The 13388-nt window shown below is 38.5% G+C and overlaps 1 protein-coding gene across 2 annotated transcripts in view; it reads right to left on the bottom strand.

Moving 5' to 3' along the window:
* Positions 1-13388, bottom strand: part of NFX1 (nuclear transcription factor, X-box binding 1) — a 58587-nt gene that overhangs the window by 22656 nt on the left and 22543 nt on the right. For both annotated transcript variants that reach the window (XM_019734256.2, XM_019734262.2), the window contains exons 8-10: positions 9277-9376; positions 8977-9194; positions 3063-3160 (exon numbers count right to left, since the gene is read on the bottom strand). In XM_019734256.2, coding sequence (XP_019589815.2) covers positions 3063-3160; positions 8977-9194; positions 9277-9376 — 416 coding nt within the window. The remainder of the gene's footprint in view (positions 1-3062; positions 3161-8976; positions 9195-9276; positions 9377-13388) is intronic.

The raw sequence follows: 13388 nt of genomic DNA, 5'->3' as shown, positions 1-13388 counted from the left end.
CACAACAGGGCCCCAGGTTTACTGACGTTTCATGCAAATAAAATTGTTAACAATCTTTATGGTCTGGTCTCCAAATGCACAGCAGATTGGTATTATAAAATCGGAATGGAAAGAAGGGCTGCTTTAAAAGCAGGCAAAGCAAAGAGAAATAACTGTCTGGCAAGGGTACATATAGGCAGAAAAAGTGGGAAAAAAGCAGATGTAAGAATTGAAAATATGTAACAATCTGGTGTCATCTGGCACAGGGGCAAACAGCTCTACACACCCAAGAGCACCCCCGATGACATAGCTGGACTGCAGCAAAGTAGAATACAGTAGTCCTCTGGCATTTGAAGTTTTATTACTGTCGTTTCCATTATGTGTGAATGGCCCCAAAGGTCTATCACATGTAATTTTACTGTGGCATGACCCTCAACACTGTGATGGTGTGTGGGGAGCAAGTCACTCACTTGGGGGTAGAGTGAGCCTAGCTGGCTACCTAGCATTTACATCTGAATTTGGCTTTAATGCCATTTACAGGTTGCCATGTACTTAGAAACAAGCAAAATGACAACAACATTCCTTCTTAGTGAAATGACCCTGAAAAAAACAGGCAGCTACTAGAGCTGATAACAGAAGAGGTCTAAGAAATTGAAGATTTGGCTAGAAGATGTTTTAGATAAATTAATGAGTTGGCTGTGTTCGATATGAAAAAGTTCCCCATATGCTCTCTAGAGATATTAAGCAAAAGTGAGTCATGAAATTGCCTGAGCTTTCCAGTTAATGCAAACATTGGATTGTACAAAAGAAATGACATATTGGAGTGCTGTCTACAACTGTAGGGAAAAGCAGAGCTCCCATAAACCCCTGCAATAAATATGAATTACCAATAAAAACTTAAATACAGTATTCTTTGTAAAGAGGCAGCAAGATGCAGCATGTTTTTCAAAGACTTCCGCCAAAGTGATTAAAAGAAAACAACCTTTGAAGCTTTAAGAAATAAGTTTCATTTATCCAGAAAACTTATTTCTATAGAAAATCCCATCTATTACAAAAGACATGTCATGAAAAATCTGGCTAAACAATGAGGTGATGATCATTAGCGTTTCGAAGAGATTTTTAACTTTGTCAAAGGGTTTAACAGATTCATATTGACAGTAAATGCCTATAGCAATTTTACAATAAGATTTTTATTTGCAAAAATTCAATTTACACATAGCTTTTCAAGAATACACTCAGTGGCATAGGATCCACTATTAGAGAGAGTGAGGACTGAATGAGAAGCAAAAAAAAAAAAACACAAAAAAACCCCAAATAGAGACAAAGGGATTGCTGGAGAGAAAGAAGCAAAGTGAGAGTAGCCATTTCAAGCTCCACATCCCAACCTTGCTTATGATTCTTGGTCACAAAGAGCCCCCCAGGCATTACTAAATTTGTGATTACTAAATCACAGCATCACAGTCTTTAAGCCCGTAATACTTACAAAGTATAAAGTGGTCCTGTACCTGACATTCAAAATACCATTACGGCCCTGTGTGTTCTGTGGTTTTTTTCCAGGAAAAAATAACCCATACTGCTCATACAACTTTTGCATGTAAATTGCACTTTTACATTTTTTTTCTTTTATTCTGAAACTCAGCTATGAATCTAGCTCCCAATTTATAGACTATATCCTCAGAATCATTTGCAAGTCAGCTGTTAACCAGATCTTGGGTTCTATTTAAAAAATAAACCAACTGCTTAGAATTCTGCCTCTCCTCCTGCCTGTGCTCTGCTGAGACAGGCGCCAAAATGCACTGAAATGACTAGCAGTAGGTCAGAGAGCAGGACAGACAAGTATTCAGTTTGTTCCTCAAGTGATTACACAAAGACTTCCACAGAAACACTTCCTGCCTCTTCTGGTTACAGACACAGGAAGGGGCACTATGGCCTAATTCCAAAATGGTAAGATACCCCTTTTATAACACAAAGTCCAATCAAAATTGCCCAAGGCAGAAAGCAGACAAACTGACTATACTTATCAACTTATAAAATAGTTGTATCGTGAATAATCAACCTTACCCAAAGAGGGGTCTGGCTTTTGCCACTGGCTGCTGGGAGATAAGCCTTGGAATATCATGCCTGGTAGGCGTGTCCTGGTAAGCGGGGAGCCTTGGGTCACAAGTGACTTGGGCCATGTAGTCTAAGAATATGAGTTAGGGAACAGGCTGGCCACACCAGAAAGGCCAGTGATGTAAATTAGCCTGGGGGCTTTGAGTCACACAGTATCCGTAGACCTCTGGAGGGACTGGAGACTGAGATCAGCTACACGGGTAGCCAACCATGCCTACACGATGGAGCCCCAATAAAAACTGAACACTCAGGCTTGGGTGAGCTCCCCTGGTTAGCAATACTTCATCATACTGTCACTGCCTGATGCTGAAAAAGTAACGCTGTTCCAACTCCACAGGGAGAGGACAACTGAAAACTTCGCATTTGTTATTTTCTTGGACTCTGCCCTATGTGCTTCTTCCTTTGGCTGATTTTAATCTGTATCCTTTCCCTGGAATATACTGTAACCATAAGTATAACAGCTTTCACTGAGTTCTGTGAGTCCTTCCAGTGAATCATCAAACTTTGAGGGTGGTCTTGGGGACCAATGGACTTGCTTGCAGTTGGTATCAGAAGAGAACGTGGTCATGTGGACTGTTCTATGTAACTCAGCAGTTGTCTAAACTCTTGCAGTGGGTGTCAGAGTGAGGGCAATTTTATGGGCTGTGTTCCCTCTAACTTCTTATTTAGCTACCTCCTTGCATCATTCTTCTTTTCCAGCACCTAGCACTATCACACTTGTATTTGGTCGAGCTTTCTGTATGCTTGCCGTATCCTCATTACTGGCCTCTGGACTGTGAGTGCTGGACAGCTCCCCACCATACCTAGCCTACAACAGGTCCATAGGAGGTGGTAGTATACATTGGCGGGATTGAATGAATCATACATAGTATGACAGGAATAAAACTAAGGTTACTTTGATTCCTCCCATCCCATAACCACCAAATTAAAAGGCATTGGTGGCAACAACTGTAGCAATGTTCAGGATTTACCTTTGTTCTGAAAGAGCATCTGCAGGAAATAACTGATGTGCGAGAGCATGGTCCACAGTCTCCTTCATGGCAGAGCTTTTCACAGGTATGAATGAAATCTTTAATAAAAATGAAAAGAGCTGGGAATGAAAATTGCAACTCCTCATTTCAGACTCCCAAATTCAATAGCCACATTGGTCTTCTACCTCTGTTCCCTGAAACTCCACAACTTGAGTTGAGGGAAGAAGAATGTCATCAATGCCTCTTTACCTATCTTCCCTTCATCCAGCAGGCTGGGCCTTTTCCAGCAAGGAGAGGGCCCAGCATTAGTTACCGGAGTATGCTTTGGACTGCATGATGCTTTACCTAAGTCAAAGAACAGATCTCCTGTCTCTTTCCTTATTTAGGCCCCAAGTCTCTAGGTTAGACTTGGATCCCCTTAAAATTGTAGCCCCGGATGACTTTACTGAAGTGCTCTCGATTGAAAATCACCTGGGGGTCATAAATAATCAAAACTATGATGCATAACCTCATTGACCCAAACTCGGTCTCGTGATAGGTGGCCTGCCATTCATTCTACTAAACTAGGTTTAGGACAAGTACTGTTTCAAGAACTCCTCAGAGATCACCCACAGTTTCTTTCTTTGGCTGCTGTTTACACAATGTATTTTTTCAGCTTAATTGTAGTTGACTCTAAAGTTTGTTTCCTGAAGGTAGCATATAGTTGGATCTTGCTTTTTGTTTCTAAATTCAATTTGACAATCTCTGCTTTTTGTTTATTTAATCCATTCACATTGTTACTGATGTAACTGGATTTACGCCTGCTATTTTACTTATATTTTTCTATATGTCTCGTGTATTTATTGTTCATCTAATCTTCCTTTACTGCTTTCTTTTGCATCAAACAAATATTTTCTTGTGTAACTTTTTTTCCTTTAATGGTATTTTTCACTGTATTTTTTGAGTTTTTTTTTAATGGTTACTCTAGGTTACTTTTTTTAATGGTATATACCATATACACTTTATCAGAATCTACTTCAGATTTAATTAACTAACTTAATTCCAGTGAGATATAGAAGCCTTATTCCTATATAGTTCTATTCTCTTCTCTTTTGTGCTATTATTGTTATACATATTACATCTATATGATACAAACTCAACAATATATTGTTATAACTACTACTTTATACAATGTTGTAGCTATTAAAGAAGTTGAGTGGGGCTGGCCCGGTGGCTCAGGCGGTTGGAGCTCCATGCTCCTAACTCAGAAGGCTGCCGGTTCGATTCCCACATGGCCCAGTGGGCTCTCAACTACAAGGTTGCCAGTTCAATTCCTCGAGTCCCGCAAGGGATAGTGGGAAGACCCCCTGGAACTAAAGATTGAACACAGCACCCTGAGCTGAGCTGCTGCTGAGCTCCCGGATGGCTCAGTTGGTTGGAGCACGTCCTCTCAACCACAAGGTTGCCAGTTCGACTCCTGCAAGGGATGGTGGGCTGCGCTCCCTGCAACTAGCAACTGCAACTGGACCTTCAGCTGAGCTGCGCCCTCCACAACTAAGACTGAAAGGACAACTTGAAGCTGAATGGCACCCTCCACAACTAAGATCGAAAGGAGTGTGACTCCTTTCAACAACTTGACTTGGGAAAAAGTCCTGGATGTACACACTGTTCCCCAATAAAGTCCTGTTCCTCTTCCCCAATAAAATCTTTAAAAAATAAAAACAAAAGAAGTTGAGAAAAGAGAAAAAGTACGTACTTACAGTTTGTTATACTTTTCTTATTTACCATCTCTGGTTTCCTTCATTTGTTCCTATGGATCTGAGTTACCATTTGGTACCATTTCCTTACTCCAATACAACTTTGATCCAAACTACCTCTTCTGTGCTATTATTATCATATACATTTCTGTAATATATACTAAAGGCCTAACATTCCAATTATATACATATTATTTTATACAACTACCTTTAAATCAGCTGAGAAAAGAATATACTTATACTGTCGTTTATAATTATGGAATTACCTTTACTGTTTTTTCATGTGGATTTGAATTTACATCTGGGTTTACTTGCTTTCAGCCTGAAGAACTTCCTTTGGTATTATTTATTGTAAAGTAGATCTGCTAGCAACAAATTCTCCATTTTTATCTTAATTTTTGCAAGATAGTTTTGCTGAATATAAGATTCTTGGTTGGCAAGTCTTTCTTTCAGCACTTTGAATAGGTCATCCCATTGCCTTCTGGTTGTGATGTAGTGTTCCCTTATTGTGTTTGATGAGAAGTCTGCTGTTAATCTTACCGGGGTTCCCTTGGGTCATTTTTCCCTCTCAACTTCCAAGATTTTCTCTGTCTTTGACTTTCAGCATTTTTACTATGTATCTAGGTGTGGATCTGTTTGAACTTACCCCTATCTGAATTTGTTGGACTTCTTGGATGTATAGATTTATGTCTTTCAATTTGGAATGTTTTCAGCCATTATTTCTTTGAATATTTTTCTGCTCCTTTCTCCTCTCCTGGTATTCCCATTATATATGTTTGTGTGGTAAAGGTGTCCCATGTTTCCCTGAGGTGTTGTTCATTTTTCTTCATTCTATGTTCTCTCTGTTCTTTGGATTATATAATTTCTTTTTTTTTTTCTTAAATTTATTGGGGTGACAACTGTTAGTAAAATTACATAGATTTCAGGTGTACAATTCTGTATTACATCATCTATAAATCCCATTGTGTGTTCGCCACCCAGAGTCAGTTCTCCTTCCATCACCATATATTTGATCCCCCTTACCCTCATCTCCCATCCCCCACCCCCCTGGATTATATAATTTCTATTGATCTGTCTTCACATTCATTGACCCTTTCTTCTGCCAGCTCAAATCTACTGTTGAACTCCTTTAATGAGTTTTTCATTTTAATTATTGGACTTTTCAACTCCAGATTTTCCTTTTCTTTTTCTTTTTTTTTATAATTTCTATCTCTTTATTTATATTCTCTATTTGATGAAAAACTGTCATTATACTTTCCTTTGCATCTTTAAGCATGGTTTTCTTTAGTTCTTTGAACATATTTATAATGGAAACCTTAAAGTTTTTGTTATATCTAACGTCAGTCACTCTCACAGAAAACAGAAACTTTCTGTTGCCTGTGTATTTTCCCTATTTCTTTGCATACTTCGTAATTTCTTGTTGGAAACCATATGTTTTTGGTAATATATTGTTTGTAGCAACTCTGGATACTGCTTCCTCTGTCTCCACAGCTTTTTTGTTGTTGTTTGCTTATTTATTTGTTTTGTGACTTCTCTAGGCTATTTTAATGAAGTCTATTTCCCATAGGGTATAAAGACTTTGGTGTTACTCTTTGGATGGCACAGCCTTGGGGGTGTGCAGTCACCCTGGGATGACAGTGGTTTTAGCAGAGCTCTCTTTGACTATCTCTTTCTCTGATCTTTCTGTTAAGCTATCTGCCTCATCTGGCTTTACACTCACTCCTGGGGCTCCATTAATTGCTCATTGGTTACTCTATTGTTGCCTTAGGCCTGAACTTTGCCCCATGCTCTGTTTCATATTAAAGTCAGTTCCTTTGGGGAGTACTTTGGAGCTCTCTTTCTTATGGACTGCCTCTCCCCTGGGGAAGTCTCAACCACTACTCTGGGTGCTGGATGGAATAGTAGCCTCTGGTTACGTAGCTTACTTCTCCCAGCATGGAACTTCTGCCCTACAAGTGAGCTGGGGTGAGGGTGATTTGGGCCCCAGTATTTTAGCCTATTGTGATTGGGGTAGAGCCTCCAACTCATGGGTGGGGCTGTGTGGCAGAAAGTAGCCCCCATATCTCTCAGCTGCACTTATCAGAAATTTAGCCTCTTTGACCTGGAATTAAAGGGGATGAGAAATGCTGGTAGTCTGCTCTACCCAGTGAAAAACCCTTGACTTGGAGTTGAGGGCGGAGAAAGCCTGGATTCTTGGGCACACCCATCCTGAGTGGAGCTTTTGTTAAGCTGAGCCGGAGGTAGGGTGGGGGAGGAGGAGGAAGTGGGTTGTGACTCAAATGACACAGATTCTTGCTGTTCTGCGTTTTAGATTTTCTTCAATAAATATTTTTTAATTGATATATGCCTATAGGAAAATTTTCAGAGACTCTAAATGGTTGCTTTTTTATAGTTTTCCCCAGCTTTGCTTGTTTTGCTGGGGAGTGGGTCCAAGTAGCTGCTCATGCTACCATCCTGAAAGCAGAACTCTAACTAGTCTCTTGTACCAAAGCAATATGTCTAGAATGGAAATTTCCTACTGGGTCAGATACTAAAAGACCTAAAACAAGCTTTCTACAGATAAGGCAGAACTGAAAAAACTTGAGAACCATTGTTACCACCAGCCATGGGCTTGCTTTTGAGTGTCTCAATCCAACTCAGCCTTGTTCATTAAAAGTTTGCCATGATTAAAATTCTGAGGTATATCAGTTACTCTTGAATCCATTGACCTGGTCTTATACCACCCCCAGGTCAATTCATACTGTTACTATCCTTCTCTTGCTCAAGTCCTTTTGCATTACCTATTTCACATTTCCTCCTTCTCTCATTGCCAACAAGATATTTTAGCCTCAGGGCAGGATTTCTGGTCACTATATATGAAATTTTTACAAAACTGACTCGTGCTTTTTGAACCGGGTAGAACTTTACCATCCTTCTTAATTTAGAAGTCAATGGATCTCCATTTCACAGAGCTTACTAAAGATACATTTTCACAGTAGACATGGAGAACCAATAGATGATTGATTTTCCTAATGTAGCTGGACCATGTATTAAATGAGAAGAGAGCATTTCTCCTCTTCACATAATTTTAAAGTCAGATTGAACAAAATAATTAGGTAGGGTGCTCCCTCTAGTGCTCTTTCTGTTTCCTGCTGACACTTGGAACAACCATGAAATCTCTCTCTTTTCCATAAAAATGGAAACCAAACCTAAAGATTCTAGATTTACCACTGTTAGTTACAGGAACATCTCGCTTATTCAGACTTAGTTGCCCACTTTTATTTTTCTAAACACACAGCCTTTGAACACTCACTTAGGAGAAGTTGCCAGGTCACTGCAAAACTGTAAATGCATACTACCCAAGGACTGCCTCAGAAAGTCTCAGTTAGAAACTCAGACTATTACTTCATAGCTAATTCCAACAAAGCTTTTTCTGGTTTCCATATCCAAGTAATCAGAAGCCACAAGTGAGAAGAAAGAGTAACTAAAGGTAGGATGGTAGACATACTAAAAGCACTGACAAGAAAATAAAAAGCTTTAACAAGTAGATAAAACAATTCAAACTGCATGCTGGTATGGGGAAATCACCTGAGAAACCTCAGTAGGCCCTACACACATCACTGTACTCAGTATAATACAACAATTAGGTTCAAGAAAATGATGACTCCGGGTCAATGAAGGGAAAGAATCAGTTTCAGTTACCTCTGTTTAAAGAAAGAATTTTAGAAAAATATCCATCTAAAATGATGCTCAGGAGGTATTATCCTCAGCTAGATGGGAAACTTAACTATAAAGAATGACATTTCTTAAGATGTTCAAATGGCTGAAGTTTTATGATACTTAGAATTTTAGTTAAGATGTTCCTATTATATGAAAATGCTTTTAAGCATTTAGTGAACTCTAGATTAATAAAAGTATATCTGGCATTCATACTAGTGTAGGCTAACCCTCATGGAATAGTATCTCATCACAACTGATCTGAGTTAGCAATAAAATACCTGTATCAGAAAGAGAGATCACTTGGGCAAATATGAGTTTTCATAAGTATATTTTGAGGAGGAAAGGAAAGGTGCCCAAACTTGATCATATTTAGAAAAACCTCTGATACTGTAACTGGAATTTAAAAATATTTTGCTTAAGTAGTCATTGCTGCCAAACATTTACATTCATATTTTCACATTCATATGCCAACTAGTTACCTAAGGAACCACAAGGCAGAGGCTTGCCGCACACTTTTCCACATGAAGGGACAGGATCCATGCAAGTTTTCCGGCCATTACTTCCAAGTTCTAGCAACTGGCTGAGAGGAGTCTGCCCACAAGGGCAACAGCGTACCAGCTGAGGGAGCCGTGGGCATGGTTGGCAAGGCTGAGGGTGGCACACCTGAGAACACGTATGGTTCCCACATTTCAAGTCCCTGTGAAGACAAACAACAGACGATTACATAATTGTTGCATAAAATACAGCTTTATTATAATGGAAAAAAACTAAAACCTTACTTGCCACATATCTTTAAGCAGCCAAAGTCCCCAAATCCATCAGACTTTCCTACATCTGTTCCACATAACACATCTCGGGAGGTGCTGCCACAGTAGCATACTTGAGGACACAATTTCAAAAACAAAAGATTAGCAACCTGTATAAATTCTTAAAATATTCTAAACAATCTGTAAGAAAACACAAAATGCTATTCATTAGTATTGATCGGACCTGATGCAGAGATCAATGTGGCTTATACAGCAGCTCTAAGTCTCACCTGAGAGCTTTATCATAGGAAAAAATTTAAAAAAGGCCTTGTTAGACTCTGTCAGTATTTCATGGTGTCTCTGGAGCGCATCCCAAAAACAGCATTAAAGTGAAGCAACACTCTAAATTAAGAGACTACTATCTGGTCCATAGACCATGGTTGAAAATCAAGGATTATGAGGCTTCCTGCAGTCCTCAAGAAATGTTACAGAGGATGGAAGCTAAGTTGGTGGTTGTGGTAGAGGTGTTGACACTGGATCCCCCATCCTTACTTCAACCTAGGCAGCATAGATTCACTACTCTATATGTATGGGTTCACATAAAATGACTGGAAAAAGTATCTGCTGCTAAAAAAGAAAGCCAAAAATCACAATATAAAATCCTTAATAATTTGTAGTCTACCACTGCTGAATTTGAAGTAATCAAGTTTGAGTATTCATGCTGAATAAAAAGTTTCAAATAGCTTGAGACTTATGTGCTAGATAGATAATCCAGTCTACCATCTGTAGATTTTTCTGTGGGTTCAAGAAACAATGGATTCCTTTATTTCTTAAGGTCAACAAATGTGTTAAGTTTAAGGAGTTATGTTTCTGATGTATGTAACCAAATCTGATATGTTTCTGATATGTAACCAAATCTGATGAGGATTAATTTTCATCAATTTACATAATTTTTCTAAGTGTCACTTGACATTTTCAGTTTATAATGAAAAGTTACCTCATTAAAATCAGACTATGCAAATATACCTAGCCCTACATAATAAATGTAGACCAGAAGAGTACAAACTAAACTGAAATTCTTCAGATCTAATGATGGTCTCCTTCTTCCTCAATATAATTTAGATATCTACTTGCAAGAAAACAAACATTAAAAATAAATATAATCTTATAAGAGCATATCAAATCCTAAAATCGCATACTTAGTAGGAAATAAAATAGAATGTGTCTAACAAAACTTCAGAAATAACGTTCATATAATATTGTATTGAACAGACCAAAAACTTTCAGAGACATGGAAATGCGGAAAGCCTCAAATCAATGAAGATATAACCAAGACTCTTGATTTTTAAAATATACATCCCATAGTTATTATCAAAAAGATAGGAAACAAATGTTGAGGAGGCTATGGAGAAAAGGAAACCCTCATAACACTGATGATGGGATTGTAAATCGGTGCAGCTGCTATGGAAAACAGTATGGAGGTTCCTCAAAAGCTAAGAAAAGAACTATCATATGATCCAGCTATTTCACTTCTGGGTATTTATCTGAAGAATATGAAAAGACTAATTCAAAAAGATATATGCACCCCCTACGTTCATTACAGCATTGTTTACAATAGCCAAGATATGGAAACACCCTAAGTGTCCAGCAAATAAATGGATAAAGAAGATGTGGTACACACACACACACACACAGAGGAATATTACTCAGCCATAAAAAAGATGACATTTTGCCATTTGCAACAACATGGATGGACCTTGAGAGTATTATGCTAAGTGAAACAGTGAAATAAGTCAGACAAAAAAGGACAAAAACTATGATTTCTCTCAAATGTGGAATAAAAAACAAACAAAACAAATACAAACTCACATATACAGCCCACAGATTGGTGGTTATCAGAGGGGAAGTGGGGTGGGGAGAGGGCAAAATGGGTAAAGCAGGTTAAATGTATGGTGACAAATGGAAACTAGACTACTGGTGGTGAGCACACTATAGTGTATATAGATATCGAATTATAATGTTATAACCTGAAACTAATACAAACGTTATTAACCAATGTTATCTCAATTAAAAAAATATATATAACATATTTTTTATATTATATCTAATATAGATATTAGATATCTAATTTATATATATATACATACATATATATATATATATATATATATTCATTCAATCTTCCAGTAAGTACATGTGCAGTTTCACGCCCTGTTCTAAAAATCATCCATCCATCCATCCAACCAATTTTTATTGGATGAATCAATATAGATGATGAAAAGAAACTAAATCACTATTTTTGGAATCAATGAATTCGCAAACAAACCCTAGCAACTGGGAGCTTCCGTAAGCAGGCTTTTCTTTGCTAAGTTTCTTCTTAAACAGAACAGAGGCTTTTTGCAGAGGTATGAGCAAACAGCTGTGAACAAAAGAATCAAGGATGAAAAAATTGTGACAATAGAAACAAAATGGTGCTCCTGACCAATCAGGAAATAATCTTAGTACAAGACAAAAAGCTCTGCTACGCTTAGTTAGGCACAAGAGAGAGAAATATGAGCTGCTGACACAAGAGCTGGGTGTAGTCACAGCTGGTTGAAGAGTATTAAGGAACCAAACACAGTCTGGAGGAAGGTGTCTCTATGGACAGCCTTCACCTGTTCAGCATTTTTATCAACTCAGGAATGAAGATCCAGAAGGAATGTTTATTAAAACTCTCCATAGGGCTGAAAGGGATCATAAGAGAATTATAATTTCAGAAGATAAACTATACTCATGGCCGAAATACTTTGTTAGATATTTAATGTGGGCAAATGAAAAGTCTTCAACTGAGTTTGAAAAATGAACTACACAAAAACAGAAAGGAAGAGGCTGGGATCCATAGAAATTTGTACAAAAAGACTTTGATTTAGCTTAGTAAAAGCCCAACGTGAATCAAGAGCTAAAAATGGTTCAGCGATCAAAGGGATTCTCCCACAGTCTACTCTGCTGAGACTAAACTGCCAGTATATACTTAACTCTTGCCTTATCTCAAATGGATTTGAGGCAGCATGTTAAGGATATATGAAATATAACAAGAAAACGTAAAAGATTTGAAAAGCGACAGAAAAACAACAGTAAGGATATAGACTGAATCATAGCTTAAAAAATATACACTATAAAGACAAACATGAGGTCAGTTATACAGGGTTCTTAAGTTAAAAAGAGATAACAGTCTTTGAGGAAAAACAACTATTCTTGGAACTAAGACCAGACAGGAGTTATTTCCCAAGAGAGCCCGTAAAGAGAACATTAAATAACATGGCACAGTTCCTTACATAACAGCACATACCACAAAACACTTCATAGGGCAATATTTCTTACTGTAAGTACCAACATAGATCAATAGCATCATACCAAGGTAAAATAAAATAAAACAAAACTCTCGGGCCGGCCCTATGGTTCAAGTGGTTGGAGCGCCGTGCTCCTAACGCTGAGGTTGCTGGTTCGATTCCCACATGGGCCAGTGAGTTGCACCCTCTACAGCTAAGCTTGTGAACAACAGCTCTCCCTGGAGCTGGGCTGCCATGAGCAGCCGGAGGTTGGCATGAACTGTGATGGGCTGCTGAGTGCTGCCATGAGCGGCTTGTGACCAGCGTGAGTGGCCAGCAGCCAGTGTGAGCTGCCATGAGCGACCAACTGCCTCAGCTGGGGGAACACAAGGCTCATAATACCAGCATGGGCCAGGGAGCTGTGTCCTACACAACTAGACTGAGAAACAACGGCTTGAACCGGAATGGGGAGGGGGGCGGAGTGGAAGAAAGGGAACCAGTACATTGTAGCCAGGATCCTTGGATCCTTGCAGATCAGGGGCAGTCGTAAAAACAAAGGAATTCTTTCACATAGCGTAATGTTTTGGAGGTTCATTCATTTCATAGCATGTATCAATATTTTATTCCTTTCTTAGCTGAATAATACAGTCACCAACTTATGATGATTCGACTTAAATTTTTTGACTTTATGATGGTGTGAAAGCAAAACACATAATAAATTACAAGAGATATTCAACACTTTAAAGTAAGCTGTGTGTTGGATGATTTTGCCCAAATGTAGGCTAAGTAAATGTTCTGAGCACGTTTAAGGTACACTAGGCTAAGATGTTATTGGGA

This window comes from Rhinolophus sinicus, linkage group LG04, assembly GCF_036562045.2.
Source record: "Rhinolophus sinicus isolate RSC01 linkage group LG04, ASM3656204v1, whole genome shotgun sequence".
Classification (NCBI taxonomy): Eukaryota; Metazoa; Chordata; class Mammalia; order Chiroptera; family Rhinolophidae; genus Rhinolophus; species Rhinolophus sinicus.
This window is presented reverse-complemented; position numbering and strand designations above follow the sequence as displayed.